Source organism: Mizuhopecten yessoensis, unplaced genomic scaffold (assembly GCF_002113885.1).
Source record: "Mizuhopecten yessoensis strain PY_sf001 unplaced genomic scaffold, ASM211388v2 scaffold2965, whole genome shotgun sequence".
Classification (NCBI taxonomy): Eukaryota; Metazoa; Mollusca; class Bivalvia; order Pectinida; family Pectinidae; genus Mizuhopecten; species Mizuhopecten yessoensis.
Genome location: NW_018404808.1, coordinates 29,097 through 49,370, shown reverse-complemented (window position 1 = coordinate 49,370; position 20,274 = coordinate 29,097). Strand labels below are relative to the sequence as shown.

Below are 20,274 nucleotides of genomic sequence, written 5' to 3'. Positions count from 1 at the left end.
ATCTATTAGGGTGATTTATCAGTACAGTCTATTGGACTATGATCTCTTAGCTTGATATATCGGTACAGTCTATTGGACTATGATCTATTAGGGTGATATATCAGTACAGTCTATTGGACTATGATCTATTAGGGTGATATATCAGTAGACTATTGGACTATTATCTATGAGGGTGGATTATCTCAGCTGCTTGGTGGTTGAAACATCCACGTGAAAATCGTAAACTCCCAATTACACCTGTAAATCGCATTTTAATCCGTCACCTGGATGACGTTTTGAACGCTTGCTGCCAATATCCTTTTGTAAACATACTCGGCCAATTCTCATTAGCCACTTTTCATCCTAACCTCTATTATTAGTTCACCAAAGGACCAAAGTGAGCTTATACCTTACTGCGGCGTCCGTCGTCTGTCCGTCGTCTCCTTAATGCCTGATTTGAATGTCTCTAAATTTGACTGGAAGCGTATCTCTAGGTGGTTGGGATTCAACATTTTATAAATGGAGGGGTTGATTTGGTCATATTGATTTAAGCGACTACTCCTTTAGAACTAAGAAAAGAATATCAACCATATTTGGTTGGAAGCATCCCTGGGTGGTGAGGATACTGGGCAGGTGAATGTGTTCTCCTCTAACCGGAGATCGACCTGTCTTATTTCTGATTGGCTAAGCATCCTTCTGGCATAGAACAGATAAACCCTGTAGCTACTCATATCAACATTGTATAACAGGTTCAAGAACGGTAGTATTCAAAACCCGCTAAGTTACCATACCTGTAGTTGTAATCAAGAAACATATAGTAACTAAATTAAACAGGTAGAAATGATTAAAGAAATATGAAAAACATATCATATCCTGACAATAACAATATATACAACTGCTAGGCATTGTGGCGAACAGTGTCATGGTATTAGAAAGAGTTGAAATCGCCATCCCATAGTCATATAAACAAGTGCTGGGCATAAAGACGTGAACACAGTCATGGTATTAGAGTTGACCATAGGGTCTTGCCACACTCCTAGGAAGTCAGTTTCCGAGTCATAGCTTTGAAACAGAAACCCCAGGGCCACCTCATATATTGTATAATATGTAAATATACATACAATTGCTGGGCATAAAGAGACAAACACAATCATTTTACCAGAGTCTGCATTGGGGTCTGCTGCAGTCCCGTCAAAATGGACTAGGCCCTGAGACACAACATGGACACTTTTGAGGTCGCCACCCCTTAACAATAAGTTTGCTTTTGCACTGGTCTGTGTTTTGATAAGGATTTCTCAGAGGCCTATGAATTATTAAAACTTTCTCACTGGCCTGTTTGGTGTTAAGACCGTTCCCCTGGTCTATGGGTTATTAATAATTTTTCACTGGCCTGTGTGTTATTAAGACTTTCTCATTTGTTTGTCGATTATTAAGACTTTCTCACTGGTTTTTTGGTTATAAAGACTTTCTAATTTGTTTGTCGGTTATTAAGACTTTTTCACTGGTTTGTCGGTTAATAAGCCTTTCTTACTTGTCTGTCGGTTATTGAGACTTTCTCACTGTTTGTCGGTTAATAAGACTTTCTCATTGGTCTGTCCGTTATTAAGACTTTCTCATTGGCCGGTGTGTTATTAAGACTTTCTCATTCGTTTGTCGGTTATTAAGACTTTGTCATTGGTCTTTCGGTCCTTAAGACTTTCTCACTGGCAATTGTACTATTAAGACTTTCTCACTAGCCTGCTGATTGTTTAGACATTTTCACTGGCCCGTGTGCTATTAAGATTTTCCCTCTGGCCTGTGTGCTATTAAGACATTCTCATTTGTTTGACGGTTATTAAGACTTTATCACTGGTTTGTCGGTTATAAACACTTTCTCATTTGTTTGTCGGTTATTAAGACTTTTTCACTGTTTGTCGGTTAATAAGACTTTCTTATTGGTCTGTCCGTTATTAAGACTTTCTCATTGGCCGGTGTGTTATTAAGACTTTCTCATTGGCCTGCCGTTATTCAGGCTTTACCACTTGCCTGTGTGCGTTTAAGACTTTATCTCACTAGCCTGTCGGCTATAATAACTTTCTCACTGGCAATTGTGTTGTTAAAACTTTCTCACTTGTCTGTCGGTTATTAAGACTTTCTCACTGGTTTGTCGGTCATTAATACTTTCTCACTTGTCTGTCGGTTATTAAGACTTTTTCACTGGTTTGTCGGTTATTAAGACTTTTTCACTGGTTTGTCGGTTTTTAAGACTTTTTCACTTGTCTGTCCGTTATTAAGACTTTTACACTGGTTTGTCGGTTATTAAGACGTTTTTCACTGGTTTGTCGGTTAATAAGACTTTCTCACTTGTCTATCGGTTATTCAGACTTTCTCATTGGTTTGTCGGTTATTAAGACTTTATCACTGGCCAGTCGGTTATTAAGACTTTCTCATTTGTTTGTCGGTTATTAAGACTTTCTCATTGGTCTTTCGGTCATTAAGACTTTCTCACTGGCAATTGTGCAATTAAGACTTTCTCACTAGCCTGCTGGTTGTTAAGACATTTTCACTGGCCCGTGTGCTATTAAGACATTCTGACTGGTCTGTCGGTTTTTAAGACTTTCTCACTGGTTTGTCGGTCATTAAAACTTTCTCACTTGTCTGTCGGTTATTAAGACTTTATCACTGGTTTGTCGGTTATTAAGACTTTTTCACTGGTTTGTCGGTTTTTAAGACTTTTTCACTTGTCTGTCCGTTATTAAGACTTTTACACTGGTTTGTCGGTTATTAAGACGTTTTTCACTGGTTTGTCGGTTAATAAGACTTTCTCACTTGTCTATCGGTTATGAAGACTTTCTCATTGGTTTGTCGGTTATTAAGACTTTCTCACAGGCCTGTCGTTTATTAAGACTTTCTCATTGGTCTTTCGGTCATTAAGACTTTCTCACTGGCAATTGTGCTATTTAGACTTTCTCACTAGCCTGCTGGTTGTTAAGACATTTTCACTGGCCCGTGTGCTATAAAGACATTCTCACTGGTCTATCGGTTTTTAAGACTTTCTCACTGGTTTGTCGGTTATTAAGACTTTTTCAATGGTTTGTCGGTTAATAAGACTTTCTCACTTGTCTATCGGTTATTGAGACTTTCTCACTGGTTTGTCGGTTAATAAGACTTTCTCACTTGTCTGCCGGTTATTAAGACTTTCTCATTGGTCTGTCGGTCATTAAAACCTTCTCACTTGTCTGTCGGTTATTAAGACTTTTTCACTGGTTTGTCGGTTATTAAGACTTTTTCACTGGTTTGTCGGTTAATAAGACTTTCTCATTGGCCGGTGTGTTATTAAGACTTTCTCATTTGTTTGTCGGTTATTAAGACTTTGTCATTGGTCTTTCGGTCATTAAGACTTTCTCACTGGCAATTGTGCTATTAAGACTTTCTCACTAGCCTGCTTGTTGTTATGACATTTTCACTGGCCCGTGTGCTATTAAGACATTCTCACTGGTCTGACGGTTAATAAGACTTTCTCACTGGTTTTTCGGTTATTAAGACTTTCTCACTTGTCTGTCGGTTATTAACATTTTCTCACTGGCCCGTGTGCTATTAAGACTTTCTCACTTGTCTATCGGTTATTAAGACTTCTCTCGCTGGTTTCTCGGTTATCAAGACTTTCTCATTGGTCTGTCGGTCATTAAAACCTTCTCACTGGTCTGTCGGTCATTAAGACTTTCTCACTTGTTTGTCGGTTATTAAGACTTTCTCACTTGTTTGTCGGTTATTAAGACTTTCTCACTAGTTTGTCGGTCATGAAGACTTTTTCACTGATCTGTCGGTTAATAAGACTTTCTCACTTTTTTGTCGGTTATTAAGACTTTCTCACTAGTTTGTCAGTCATGAAGACGTTTTCACTGGTCTGTCGTTTATTGGGACGTTTTCACTGGTCTGTCGGTTATTAAGACTTTTTCACTTGTTTGTCGGTTATTAAGACTTTCCCACTGGTCTGTCGGTTATTAAGCTTTTTCACTTGTTTGTCGGTTATTAAGACTTTCTCACTGGTTTGTCGGTTATTAAGACGTTTTCACTGGTCCGTCGTTTATTAAGACGTTTTCACTGGTTTGTCAGTTATTATTTAAGACTTTCTCACTGGTTTGTCGATTAATAAGACTTTCTCAATGGTCTGTCGGTTATTAAGACCTTCTCACTGTTTGTCGGCTATTAAGACTTTCTCACTTGTCTGTCGGTTAATAAGACTTTTTCACTGGTCTGTCGGTTGACAAGCTGTTCTATATGGCCTTTCGGTTATCACATTTGTGGGATCGCACAACGTAATGCGTATACACTCCGGTATACAAGAAATCATTAGAAATTTCTTTTTCAAAGAGATCCTATGGAGGCCGTTCTGGCTATGTCCACCTCCTCAAAACCAATTAAAACAAAAGTGTATCGAAAGAGGGCATTGGGGACATATTCTCAATATTATATTGTATATACCATGTCATCTGTTTATGGGCAGCCAGTACTAAATAGTCTCCGGTCTTACTCACACCCTCTGTATGTTTGTATGTGTATGTATGTGTGCATGCAGGTGTACGTGCATGCAAGCAAGCGTGTATGCAAGCATGTAAACTATATTGAATACCTCATTCTAGTTGTATGAATATGAATGTATAAAAAAAGATTAATTAATTCCTCACTCTAGCACTAGCTCATTGGAAACAAAGCCGCGTTACCTCCCCTACACCAACAGTCATAAGGTATGCCTGATAATGGTGAGATGATGATGACGCCTTCATAATTTTATACTATGCATTTGAAATCATATTGTTATTTTGTCATGTCAACCTAGTAGGCTATATCTTATAGGAATGTTTAGTATATGTTTACGCAATAAAATTCAAAAGCTCGAGCACAAATTCCTTTTCAAGAAGCCTGAAATTCCTTAACTTTAGTGATGGTATATCAGTATTGTTAAAACTCCCTGTTCGATATTGTGAATACGTGACTGTCTCCTTTCAGAAGTGGATGCCTATGAATAAGCGAACTTCTGGACTGGACCAGACGCCAAACCACACGTTTGTTGACGTCTTTGCGGAAATCGCCCCAGAAGATAGAGATGTGGAAACTACTCCATTCCTTGCCGACGGTCCCGTAGCCACCGGAGAGACTGTTGTGTTCATTCAAGACACTGGAAACCATTTAGAGTCAAAGGCAGAAACTGAAAAGCATGGAATATCCACCGTCGTCCCGCAAAAAAATGTCTCAGCAGAATCAAAATATGTTCCTCAAGAACACACTCCATGCTCTGTTGATACCCAGAAAACAACCGAAAAGTCGGAACTTATTTCGCCAATTTCACCAGAAATTTCAGTGTCTAAGACAGAAACAGAAAATGATTTGGAGAAAAGTACAGAAGACATTCAGACAAATGAGACCTCTGGCACTACAAGTGTTGATGCAAAGATAAACAATTTGAGACTATCAGATACAGATCTCGGGGAGACAAACTTAGAAACAGAAAATCCTGGAATCCCACAAAACAAGTCGGTGCCAGTGAATACTGATCACGAAGAGACAAATTTAGAAACAGAAAAACAGAAAACACCCACCGACCCGCAAAAAAGTACGGTACCGGAATCAACAGATGTTCCTCATATAAGTAATCGGTGCTCTGTTGATACCCAGAAAACAACCGGAAAGTCGGTACTTATTTCGCCAATTTCACCAGAAATTTCAGTGTCTAAGACAGAAACAGAAAATGATTTGGAGAAAAGTACAGAAGACATTCAGACAGATGAGACCTCTGGCACTACAAGTGTTGATGCAAAGATAAACAATTTGAGACTATCAGATACAGATCTCGAGGGGACAAACTTAGAAACAGAAAATCCTGGAATCCCACAAAACAAGTCGGTGCCAGTGAATACTGATCACGAAGAGACAAATTTAGAAACAGAAAAACAGAAAACACCCACCGACCCGCAAAATAGTACGGTACCGGAATCAAAAGATGTTCCTCATATAAGTAATCGGTGCTCTGTTGATAACCAAGAACAACCAAAAACGGGATATTTCCTAGGCCAAAGCCTCCAGGAGTTTCAATTCTAAATTAGAAAATGAATTGGAGGAAAGTGTAGAAAACGTTAAGACAGATGAGTCCTCTGGTGCTAGAAGTGTTNATTTGGAGAAAAGTACAGAAGACATTCAGACAAATGAGACCTCTGGCACTACAAGTGTTGATGCAAAGATAAACAATTTGAGACTATCAGATACAGATCTCGGGGAGACAAACTTAGAAACAGAAAATCCTGGAATCCCACAAAACAAGTCGGTGCCAGTGAATACTGATCACGAAGAGACAAATTTAGAAACAGAAAAACAGAAAACACCCACCGACCCGCAAAAAAGTACGGTACCGGAATCAACAGATGTTCCTCATATAAGTAATCGGTGCTCTGTTGATACCCAGAAAACAACCGGAAAGTCGGTACTTATTTCGCCAATTTCACCAGAAATTTCAGTGTCTAAGACAGAAACAGAAAATGATTTGGAGAAAAGTACAGAAGACATTCAGACAGATGAGACCTCTGGCACTACAAGTGTTGATGCAAAGATAAACAATTTGAGACTATCAGATACAGATCTCGAGGGGACAAACTTAGAAACAGAAAATCCTGGAATCCCACAAAACAAGTCGGTGCCAGTGAATACTGATCACGAAGAGACAAATTTAGAAACAGAAAAACAGAAAACACCCACCGACCCGCAAAATAGTACGGTACCGGAATCAAAAGATGTTCCTCATATAAGTAATCGGTGCTCTGTTGATAACCAAGAACAACCAAAAACGGGATATTTCCTAGGCCAAAGCCTCCAGGAGTTTCAATTCTAAATTAGAAAATGAATTGGAGGAAAGTGTAGAAAACGTTAAGACAGATGAGTCCTCTGGTGCTAGAAGTGTTTACACAACGATACCGTGTATAGATGATGACTCCGAGGAATAAACGAAAAAAAACTCGAACATTGACAATCACAAATAGTGAAATCGACAATCACAACTCTAAGATATCGATAATCACAGATTTTTTTACCGACAATCACAATTATAGATATCGACAATCGTAACTATAGATATCGTCAATTACAACTACAGATATCGACAATAACAATTACATATATCGACAATAACAATTACAGATATCGACAATCACAGTTACATATATCGACAATAACAATTACAGATATCGACAATAACAATTACAGATATCGACAATCACAGTTACAGATATAGACAATAACAGTTACATATATCGACAATCACAGTTACAGATATCGACAATAACAATTACAGATACAGACAATAACAATTACAGATATCGACAATAACAATTACAGATATAGACAATTACAACTACAGATATCGACAGTCACAACTATAGATATCGACAATAACAGTTACATATATCGACAATCACCTTTGTCAGATATCTACATAAACAACAATAGATATCGACAATCACAGTTACATATATCGACAATAACAATTACAGATATAGACAATAACAGTTACAGATATCGACAATCACCTTTGTCAGATATCTACATAAACAACAATAGATATCGACAATAACAATTACAGATATCGACAATAACAATTACANCCTGGAATCCCACAAAACAAGTCGGTGCCAGTGAATACTGATCACGAAGAGACAAATTTAGAAACAGAAAAACAGAAAACACCCACCGACCCGCAAAATAGTACGGTACCGGAATCAAAAGATGTTCCTCATATAAGTAATCGGTGCTCTGTTGATAACCAAGAACAACCAAAAACGGGATATTTCCTAGGCCAAAGCCTCCAGGAGTTTCAATTCTAAATTAGAAAATGAATTGGAGGAAAGTGTAGAAAACGTTAAGACAGATGAGTCCTCTGGTGCTAGAAGTGTTTACACAACGATACCGTGTATAGATGATGACTCCGAGGAATAAACGAAAAAAAACTCGAACATTGACAATCACAAATAGTGAAATCGACAATCACAACTCTAAGATATCGATAATCACAGATTTTTTTACCGACAATCACAATTATAGATATCGACAATCGTAACTATAGATATCGTCAATTACAACTACAGATATCGACAATAACAATTACATATATCGACAATAACAATTACAGATATCGACAATCACAGTTACATATATCGACAATAACAATTACAGATATCGACAATAACAATTACAGATATCGACAATCACAGTTACAGATATAGACAATAACAGTTACATATATCGACAATCACAGTTACAGATATCGACAATAACAATTACAGATACAGACAATAACAATTACAGATATCGACAATAACAATTACAGATATAGACAATTACAACTACAGATATCGACAGTCACAACTATAGATATCGACAATAACAGTTACATATATCGACAATCACCTTTGTCAGATATCTACATAAACAACAATAGATATCGACAATCACAGTTACATATATCGACAATAACAATTACAGATATAGACAATAACAGTTACAGATATCGACAATCACCTTTGTCAGATATCTACATAAACAACAATAGATATCGACAATAACAATTACAGATATCGACAATAACAATTACAGATATAGACAATTACAACTACATATATCGACAGTCACAACTATAGATATCGACAATAACAGTTACATATATCGACAATCACCTTTGTCAGATATCTACATAAACAACAATAGATATCGACAATAACAATTACAGATATCGACAATAACAATTACATATTTCGACAATAACAATTACAGACATCGACAATAACAATTACAGATATAGACAATCACAATTACAGATATCGACAATAACAATTACAGATATCAACAATCACAGTTACAGATATCGACAATAACAATTACTGATATCGACAATAATAATTACATATATCGACAATCAAAATTACAGATATCGACAATAACAATTACAGATATCGACAATAACAATTACAGATATCGACAATTACAATTACATATATCGACAATAACAATTACAGATATCGACAATCACAGTTACAGATATCGACAATTACAATTACAGATATCGACAATCACAGTTACAGATATAGACAATAACAGTTACATATATCGACAATCACAGTTACAGATATCGACAATAACAATTACATATATCGACAATAACAATTACAGATATCGACAATAACAATTACAGATATCGACAATAACAATTACAGATATCGACAATAACAATTACTGATATCGACAATAACAATTACATATATCGACAATAACAATTACATATATAGACAATCACAATTACAGATATAGACAATAACAATTACAGATATCTACAATAACAATTACTGATATCGACAATAAGAATTACATATATCGACAATAAGAATTACATATATCGACAATCACCTTTGTCAGATATCTACATTAACAACAATAGATATCGACAATAACAACAAAAGATATCGACAATCACAATTACAGATATAGACAATAACAATTACAGATATCGACAATCACAATTACAGATATAGACAATAACAATTACAGATATCGACAATAACAATTACAGATATAGACAATAACAATTACATATATCGACAATCACCTTTGTCAGATATCTACATAAACAACAATAGATATCGACAATCACAGTTACATATATCGACAATAACAATTACAGATATAGACAATAACAATTACATATTTCGACAATAACAATTACAGATATCGACAATAACAATTACATATTTCGACTATCACAGTTACAGATATCGACAATAACAATTACAGATATAGACAATCACAATTACAGATATCGACAATCACAGTTACAGATATCGACAATCACAATTACAGATATCGACAATAACAATTACAGATATCGACAATCACAATTGCACAAGGTAAATGTATCGATAGTGACAACCTTTCGTCAAATGTTGGGAACACACTAAAATCTTATGTCGGATCTACATATATATCATGTCACACACCAATATAAGTACGCGGTAAAACTCTCCAGACTGAGACTGGTTTTTTGTTGACAAGTGCCTTGATGTTTCACACGTGCAGGTTCGGGAAAGAATATGCCCATGCTGTCACATTGCTGATATCGTTAGAGGCGATTCCTGCAAAACCAAAGTTAAGCTGCTTTCCCCATTGCAGCACTGAGGATATATAGCCCTCCCCTGCCTTTCTGTTGACGCCTCTTGATAGTATCATGTATGTATGACACTGGAGGTGGCGAGGACATAATTCCCATACAAACAGTAGTCTGGGTGTTTTGGGGATTTGTTTTATTCAAATTTTTGTTGTCACATTAAAAACATACAAAAATATGTAATATCAGTAAGAATAATTAAAGGCCACTGTACGTATGTTATCTATATCTTTGAACAGAACCTGCATCTATAAATTAATTACAGCAGTTACAAATATAAAAAAAATCATACTGCTACATTGCTACATTGAATTTGACATATTTCATGAGTGATTTAACTCTGAAGATTGTATCCAATAGAAAAGAAAGAAAAAAATGCTTACAACTCCCATCATGTATCCATATTTAGCATTCTGTCAATTAATTTCCATTTTTGATTTACCATAATAATTTTTTTTTGGAATATGTATCAAGTCCACACACTTTTTTTTATAAAAAAAACATGTAAGTTTTCCATTCAGTAATTGTAGGGGTTTTCCTCCTTAACTTGCACAAATATATATAATATTTTAATATTAAGATCAAGAAATTTATTTCATTTTCGTTTTCAGTTTCAAAAATACCAAACAACATGATTACTGGGTCTCTTGCTAAGTCTATTTCATATTGTGACCTCAAGAGATACATAAAGGATGACCAAAGAGATTGTACATGACAACATTCCCTTAATAAATGTATTAATGTTTCTCTTCCCACACCACAGAATGTGCATCACTCTGTTTCACTTAATTTACATTGCATTAATTTTGTATTAGAATATAGAATTCTAGGAAAGAGTTTGAACTGAAAATTCTGAAGTTTAGTGTCATCTGTAATATATCTCGGAATTGAATAAAACTTACACCAGGATTCTTTGGGAATGCTTACATGTAAAATTTCCTGCCATACATCTTGACTTTTCTTTGGTATTTTCTGTGAATGATTTGAAATAAAATAGAATTTCATGACCTTGGTATTGCATTTTTTTTTTTTTTTTAAATCAATGAAATTAACAGCCAAATTGAATTTCTCACAAAAGTATTCATGGTTTCAAAAAAACTATTGTTTTCAACAAGATCCCCAATAAAAAAAAATGTCTTTGTCACACCAATGTTTATTAATAAAAATCTTATTATCAATTTTAATGAACTTATTATACCAGATCGGCTGAGAAGCAACAGTGCCTGGGGTTGTGGGGAGTTCATCATCAGTTAACTCTACCCATATAGTGAATAATTCTCTCCAAAAGAAATTTAAGAATTTGGAAATTTTTAAAAGCCCTTCTTTTTAACTCACCTGGCCCGAAGGGCCAGTGAGCTTATGGCATGGTGCGGCGTCCGTCGCCCGTCCGTCGTCCGGCGTCAACTTTTTACTTTAAACAACTTCCCAGTAACCAAAAGGCCTAGGGTGATGATATTTGGCCAGAAGGATTCTGGGATGAAGGGCTACCAAGTTTGTTCAAATAAATGACCTTCATTCATTTTCAAGGTCACAGGGGTCAAATATGTATTAAAACCTTTAAACAACTTCTTCTGAATAACCAAGAGGCTTCTGAATAACCAAGAGACCTAGGATAATGATAGTTGGCCAGTAACATGCTGGGATGAATGGGTACCAAGTTTGTTTAAATAAATGACCTTGATTTATATTCAAGGTCACATGGGTCAAATATGTATGAAACCTTTAAAGTTTGTTCACTGGGTAACCAAGAGGCTTCTAAATAGCCAAGAGTCCTAAGATAATGATATTTGACCAATAACATGCTGGAATGAAGGGCTACCAAGTTTGTTCAAATGAATGACCTGGAATCATATTCAATGTCACTGGGGTCAAATAAGTTGTAATCATTTAAACAACTCCTTCTGAATAACCAAGAGGCCTAGGGTGATGACATTTGGCCATTAACATGTTTGGATGAAGGGTTACCAAGTTGGTTCAAATAAATTATCTTCATCCATTTTCAAGGTCACTGGTCAAATATGTATAAAACCTTAAAACAACTTCTTCTGAATAACCAAGAGGCCTAGGATAATGATATTTGACCAGTAACATGCTGGAATGAAGGGCTACCAAGTTTGTTTAAACGAATGACCTTGAATCATATTGATTGTATGTCTTGTATATCTGTTATTTCTTCACCAGTTTCTGTTAAAAGCTTTGGAATTAACTTTTCTTGATAATGTCTTTTTTCTAAATTGCAAAATAAAATGGAACTCAGTTCACCTTCAACTTTCCATCTTGCTTTTGCTCTCAAAACAACTCCTTTAATTTTACTGTCTCTAATCAACTTTAACTCATTTTCTACTTCTTCAATTGATTTAAAACATTGCACTATTAAAAACAGGTGTAATTGTATACCTTGTCTTCCTATCCAATCGCTTTTGAACGAAGTGTTAGGCGCTTGTTATAATTGTCTCTGAGTCTATAATGGCGACGTAAGTAGAATATTTAGAGTCTATAATGGCGACGTAAGTAGAATATTTAGAGTCTATAATGGCGACGTAAGTAGTACATTTAGTCTATAATGGCGACGAAAGTAGAATATTTAGTCTAATGGCGACGTAAGTAGAATATTTAGAGTCTCTAATGGCGACGTAAGTAGAATATTTAGAGACTATAATGGCAACGTAAGTAGAATATTTAGTTTAATGGCGACGTTAGTAGAATATTTAGTCTAATGGCGACGAAAGTAGAATATTTAGAATCTATAATGGCGACGTAAGTAGAATATTTAGAGTCTATAATGGCGACGTAAGTAGAATATTTAGAGTCTCTAATGGCGACGTAAGTAGAATATTTAGAGTCTATAATGGCGACGTAAGTAGAATATTTAGAGTCTATAATGGCGACGTAAGTAGAATATTTAGAGTCTATAATGGCGACGTAAGTAGAATATTTAGAGTCTATAATGGCGACGTAAGTAGAATATTTAGAGTCTATAATGGCGACGTAAGTAGAATATTTAGAGTCTATAATGGCGACGTAAGTAGAATATTTAGAGTCTCTAATGGCGACGTAAGTAGAATATTTAGAGTCTATAATGGCGACGTAAGTAGAATATTTAGAGTCTATAATGGCGACGTAAGTAGAATATTTAGAGTCTATAATGGCGACGTAAGTAGAATATTTAGAGTCTATAATGGCGACGTAAGTAGAATATTTAGAGTCTATAATGGCGACGTAAGTAGAATATTTAGAGTCTATAATGGCGACGTAAGTAGAATATTTAGAGTCTCTAATGGCGACGTAAGTAGAATATTTAGAGTCTATAATGGCGACGTAAGTAGAATATTTAGAGTCTATAATGGCGACGTAAGTAGAATATTTAGAGTCTATAATGGCGACGTAAGTAGAATATTTAGAGTCTATAATGGCGACGTAAGTAGAATATTTAGAGTCTATAATGGCGACGTAAGTAGAATATTTAGAGTCTATAATGGCGACGTAAGTAGAATATTTAGAGTCTCTAATGGCGACGTAAGTAGAATATTTAGAGTCTATAATGGCGACGTAAGTAGAATATTTAGAGTCTATAATGGCGACGTAAGTAGAATATTTAGAGTCTATAATGGCGACGTAAGTAGAATATTTAGAGTCTATAATGGCGACGTAAGTAGAATATTTAGAGTCTATAATGGCGACGTAAGTAGAATATTTAGAGTCTATAATGGCGACGTAAGTAGAATATTTAGAGTCTCTAATGGCGACGTAAGTAGAATATTTAGAGTCTATAATGGCGACGTAAGTAGAATATTTAGAGTCTATAATGGCGACGTAAGTAGAATATTTAGAGTCTATAATGGCGACGTAAGTAGAATATTTAGAGTCTATAATGGCGACGTAAGTAGAATATTTAGAGTCTATAATGGCGACGTAAGTAGAATATTTAGAGTCTATAATGGCGACGTAAGTAGAATATTTAGAGTCTCTAATGGCGACGTAAGTAGAATATTTAGAGTCTATAATGGCGACGTAAGTAGAATATTTAGAGTCTATAATGGCGACGTAAGTAGAATATTTAGAGTCTATAATGGCGACGTAAGTAGAATATTTAGAGTCTATAATGGCGACGTAAGTAGAATATTTAGAGTCTATAATGGCGACGTAAGTAGAATATTTAGAGTCTATAATGGCGACGTAAGTAGAATATTTAGAGTCTCTAATGGCGACGTAAGTAGAATATTTAGAGTCTATAATGGCGACGTAAGTAGAATATTTAGAGTCTATAATGGCGACGTAAGTAGAATATTTAGAGTCTATAATGGCGACGTAAGTAGAATATTTAGAGTCTATAATGGCGACGTAAGTAGAATATTTAGAGTCTATAATGGCGACGTAAGTAGAATATTTAGAGTCTATAATGGCGACGTAAGTAGAATATTTAGAGTCTCTAATGGCGACGTAAGTAGAATATTTAGAGTCTATAATGGCGACGTAAGTAGAATATTTAGAGTCTATAATGGCGACGTAAGTAGAATATTTAGAGTCTATAATGGCGACGTAAGTAGAATATTTAGAGTCTATAATGGCGACGTAAGTAGAATATTTAGAGTCTATAATGGCGACGTAAGTAGAATATTTAGAGTCTATAATGGCGACGTAAGTAGAATATTTAGAGTCTCTAATGGCGACGTAAGTAGAATATTTAGAGTCTATAATGGCGACGTAAGTAGAATATTTAGAGTCTATAATGGCGACGTAAGTAGAATATTTAGAGTCTATAATGGCGACGTAAGTAGAATATTTAGAGTCTATAATGGCGACGTAAGTAGAATATTTAGAGTCTATAATGGCGACGTAAGTAGAATATTTAGAGTCTATAATGGCGACGTAAGTAGAATATTTAGAGTCTCTAATGGCGACGTAAGTAGAATATTTAGAGTCTATAATGGCGACGTAAGTAGAATATTTAGAGTCTATAATGGCGACGTAAGTAGAATATTTAGAGTCTATAATGGCGACGTAAGTAGAATATTTAGAGTCTATAATGGCGACGTAAGTAGAATATTTAGAGTCTATAATGGCGACGTAAGTAGAATATTTAGAGTCTATAATGGCGACGTAAGTAGAATATTTAGAGTCTCTAATGGCGACGTAAGTAGAATATTTAGAGTCTATAATGGCGACGTAAGTAGAATATTTAGAGTCTATAATGGCGACGTAAGTAGAATATTTAGAGTCTATAATGGCGACGTAAGTAGAATATTTAGAGTCTATAATGGCGACGTAAGTAGAATATTTAGAGTCTATAATGGCGACGTAAGTAGAATATTTAGAGTCTATAATGGCGACGTAAGTAGAATATTTAGAGTCTCTAATGGCGACGTAAGTAGAATATTTAGAGTCTATAATGGCGACGTAAGTAGAATATTTAGAGTCTATAATGGCGACGTAAGTAGAATATTTAGAGTCTATAATGGCGACGTAAGTAGAATATTTAGAGTCTATAATGGCGACGTAAGTAGAATATTTAGAGTCTATAATGGCGACGTAAGTAGAATATTTAGAGTCTATAATGGCGACGTAAGTAGAATATTTAGAGTCTCTAATGGCGACGTAAGTAGAATATTTAGAGTCTATAATGGCGACGTAAGTAGAATATTTAGAGTCTATAATGGCGACGTAAGTAGAATATTTAGAGTCTATAATGGCGACGTAAGTAGAATATTTAGAGTCTATAATGGCGACGTAAGTAGAATATTTAGAGTCTATAATGGCGACGTAAGTAGAATATTTAGAGTCTATAATGGCGACGTAAGTAGAATATTTAGAGTCTCTAATGGCGACGTAAGTAGAATATTTAGAGTCTATAATGGCGACGTAAGTAGAATATTTAGAGTCTATAATGGCGACGTAAGTAGAATATTTAGAGTCTATAATGGCGACGTAAGTAGAATATTTAGAGTCTATAATGGCGACGTAAGTAGAATATTTAGAGTCTATAATGGCGACGTAAGTAGAATATTTAGAGTCTATAATGGCGACGTAAGTAGAATATTTAGAGTCTCTAATGGCGACGTAAGTAGAATATTTAGAGTCTATAATGGCGACGTAAGTAGAATATTTAGAGTCTATAATGGCGACGTAAGTAGAATATTTAGAGTCTATAATGGCGACGTAAGTAGAATATTTAGAGTCTATAATGGCGACGTAAGTAGAATATTTAGAGTCTATAATGGCGACGTAAGTAGAATATTTAGAGTCTATAATGGCGACGTAAGTAGAATATTTAGAGTCTCTAATGGCGACGTAAGTAGAATATTTAGAGTCTATAATGGCGACGTAAGTAGAATATTTAGAGTCTATAATGGCGACGTAAGTAGAATATTTAGAGTCTATAATGGCGACGTAAGTAGAATATTTAGAGTCTATAATGGCGACGTAAGTAGAATATTTAGAGTCTATAATGGCGACGTAAGTAGAATATTTAGAGTCTATAATGGCGACGTAAGTAGAATATTTAGAGTCTCTAATGGCGACGTAAGTAGAATATTTAGAGTCTATAATGGCGACGTAAGTAGAATATTTAGAGTCTATAATGGCGACGTAAGTAGAATATTTAGAGTCTATAATGGCGACGTAAGTAGAATATTTAGAGTCTATAATGGCGACGTAAGTAGAATATTTAGAGTCTATAATGGCGACGTAAGTAGAATATTTAGAGTCTATAATGGCGACGTAAGTAGAATATTTAGAGTCTCTAATGGCGACGTAAGTAGAATATTTAGAGTCTATAATGGCGACGTAAGTAGAATATTTAGAGTCTATAATGGCGACGTAAGTAGAATATTTAGAGTCTATAATGGCGACGTAAGTAGAATATTTAGAGTCTATAATGGCGACGTAAGTAGAATATTTAGAGTCTATAATGGCGACGTAAGTAGAATATTTAGAGTCTATAATGGCGACGTAAGTAGAATATTTAGAGTCTCTAATGGCGACGTAAGTAGAATATTTAGAGTCTATAATGGCGACGTAAGTAGAATATTTAGAGTCTATAATGGCGACGTAAGTAGAATATTTAGAGTCTATAATGGCGACGTAAGTAGAATATTTAGAGTCTATAATGGCGACGTAAGTAGAATATTTAGAGTCTATAATGGCGACGTAAGTAGAATATTTAGAGTCTATAATGGCGACGTAAGTAGAATATTTAGAGTCTCTAATGGCGACGTAAGTAGAATATTTAGAGTCTATAATGGCGACGTAAGTAGAATATTTAGAGTCTATAATGGCGACGTAAGTAGAATATTTAGAGTCTATAATGGCGACGTAAGTAGAATATTTAGAGTCTATAATGGCGACGTAAGTAGAATATTTAGAGTCTATAATGGCGACGTAAGTAGAATATTTAGAGTCTATAATGGCGACGTAAGTAGAATATTTAGAGTCTATAATGGCGACGTAAGTAGAATATTTAGAGTCTATAATGGCGACGTAAGTAGAATATTTAGAGTCTATAATGGCGACGTAAGTAGAATATTTAGAGTCTATAATGGCGACGTAAGTAGAATATTTAGAGTCTATAATGGCGACGTAAGTAGAATATTTAGAGTCTATAATGGCGACGTAAGTAGAATATTTAGAGTCTATAATGGCGACGTAAGTAGAATATTTAGAGTCTATAATGGCGACGTAAGTAGAATATTTAGAGTCTCTAATGGCGACGTAAGTAGAATATTTAGAGTCTATAATGGCGACGTAAGTAGAATATTTAGAGTCTATAATGGCGACGTAAGTAGAATATTTAGAGTCTATAATGGCGACGTAAGTAGAATATTTAGAGTCTATAATGGCGACGTAAGTAGAATATTTAGAGTCTATAATGGCGACGTAAGTAGAATATTTAGAGTCTATAATGGCGACGTAAGTAGAATATTTAGAGTCTATAATGGCGACGTAAGTAGAATATTTAGAGTCTATAATGGCGACGTAAGTAGAATATTTAGAGTCTATAATGGCGACGTAAGTAGAATATTTAGAGTCTATAATGGCGACGTAAGTAGAATATTTAGAGTCTATAATGGCGACGTAAGTAGAATATTTAGACAAATGCTTACTATACGTGTGCTCTTATTGTTTGCAGAATAAATTTTATTAAACTCAGTGATGAAGATTGAAAACCTATAAATCTTTGTCCTTATAAACCATAAAAACTAAATATATCACCATATCTCTGCTAAATGACGGAACGCCAGGGAAATGTCATTGCTATCTCGCCTGGCCTTGTGTTACTCGAAACGGATAGTCTTTTAGGTGTTTTAATCAGAAGACTGCAACAAGCGTTACAGTGATGTTGATATACTAAACCAACCGATATTTTATTCATGTTACGTCTTCTGTGATTCCCCTACAATTTTCCAAATTAAAAAAACATGAATGAAGAAACTCATTAAGGTTGAAGTTCTGATAAGAAACTTCTAATTCTAAAATATGTTTTACTTTCACAATGCTCTACCTTATCAGATGGTAATTTTATATCAACTCTAAATTCTATTCTGTTTGAATGTATGAGAAACATTTTCACTAACAAGTAAAGTTGATGGTGGATTTAATATGTTTAAATGGGAGGCTTTCATTGATTTTCTGAAACTCAGCCTGGCCAAGAGGTATTCGTTTTTGAAATATTCAAGGTCACTTTTATTCTAAGGATGTTTACACGAAAAGAACAATTCAATAAGATCGATATTGAAATACTTGTAGTAATTAAACAACGTATCTACAATTCTAGGTGAACCAATAGAGTGCTGAACAATAATACTCTTATTGTTTAAACTCAGCACCATTAAACTCTGCAGTATCAATAAAGTTAGTCTATGCGAAATCTAGAATTTCCCGTTACCCTGACAACTATGTTGTTGATCATCAAATATCGCAATATGCATACATGTATATATTGTAGAAATGTATGTCGGCAGCCATCTCTCTCTCTCCTGTACCAAGAAACCAGTAGTACAGTGTATATTTGACATAGAATATGTATGCTTAGTCCATTGTTATTATTGATGATGATGATGATGATGATGATGATGCCATTAAGATGAAAATCTAGTGATACATCAATGATGTAATTTGATGTCACGGTGATGTGCAAGTTTTGAGAGTGAGGATGATGATGATGTGAGAGCGTGTGGAATGTATATCGATGTATTTGTAAAATATTTTTGCGAATAAACGGCTATGTTTTGAACGGATTCAGAAAGTACAGATTAAATGCTGACATCTCCACACAACTACTACTGCCTCCTTTTCGGTCGTGACGTACCATCGTTAAATATATCTCGTAGCGGCTAGTCTATGATGGCCCAGTGTGTCTGCATTTGACAGGCTTAATTTCAGTTTGTCAAACTTCTACTGCTGATGACATGCGTAGGGTAAAGGTGTCCCTCACATCACCGAGAAGTCCTGGAAGGTGTACAGTGCTGTGTAATTCATAGTATCATTTCACCTTATCATTTGTTCCGTAAATCCTTATATTCGAACAATTTTATCTATAGATTTATAGAAGCGACCAAGTGTATTCCCTGTCTTAAAAAAAATAATTGCCATAGCAATGTATCTGGTTGAAGGCCTATATCAGTCATAGTTGTCCTAGTCAAAAAGGTATGGAAAGTTGTGTATCATTTTCTTCGAGACAGTAAATAACCATCTGTTACTCGGCGATCTTTAAGTTGTTACATGTACGTATAGCAAACGACAGGTGTATGTTTCCAACTATTTTTTCTAGTCGGTAAGTATGGATTGTATAAATGTCCTTTGTGCCGTTTTCACAACCAGTTCGATGCGTACACCTTGATCAGGTAAACGGCACGATGCACTTCCTAGATACCCTTCTGGTAAAGAAAGATGACGGAACCTTGAAAGCATTGGTCTCTAGGGAAAGACGAGTGCGGACCAATACCTGAACTTCTAATACATGTTTTGTATCACATGCTTTGTACCAAAAGTTGGGCGTAGTACGCACGTTGCTAAAAAATGTGATACATTCAAGAGCAGAATCACATCGCTAAAAACAAGTGGAGAAGTTTAGTTGGTTCTCAAAATGATCCAGAACCAGAACAGGCCAGGCAAGGAGG

The 20,274-nt window shown here is 35.2% G+C and overlaps 1 protein-coding gene across 6 annotated transcripts in view; it reads left to right on the top strand.

The window, feature by feature from the left end:
* The window catches only part of LOC110446726, a 61,940-nt gene extending 53,322 nt beyond the window's left edge, over positions 1–8,618 (top strand). For 4 of the 6 annotated variants that reach the window (XM_021492006.1, XM_021492009.1, XM_021492008.1 and 1 more), the window contains 2 exons: positions 4,969–6,122; positions 6,183–6,226. In XM_021492006.1, coding sequence (XP_021347681.1) covers positions 4,969–6,057 — 1,089 coding nt within the window. In that variant the 3' untranslated portion in view covers positions 6,058–6,122; positions 6,183–6,226. Of the gene's footprint in view, positions 1–4,968; positions 6,123–6,182; positions 6,227–6,897; positions 6,945–7,880 lie in introns of those variants that run through there. The other 2 variants (XM_021492010.1, XM_021492007.1) reach the window with 2 other exon arrangements.
* The last annotated feature ends 11,656 nt before the right edge of the window (positions 8,619–20,274 follow it).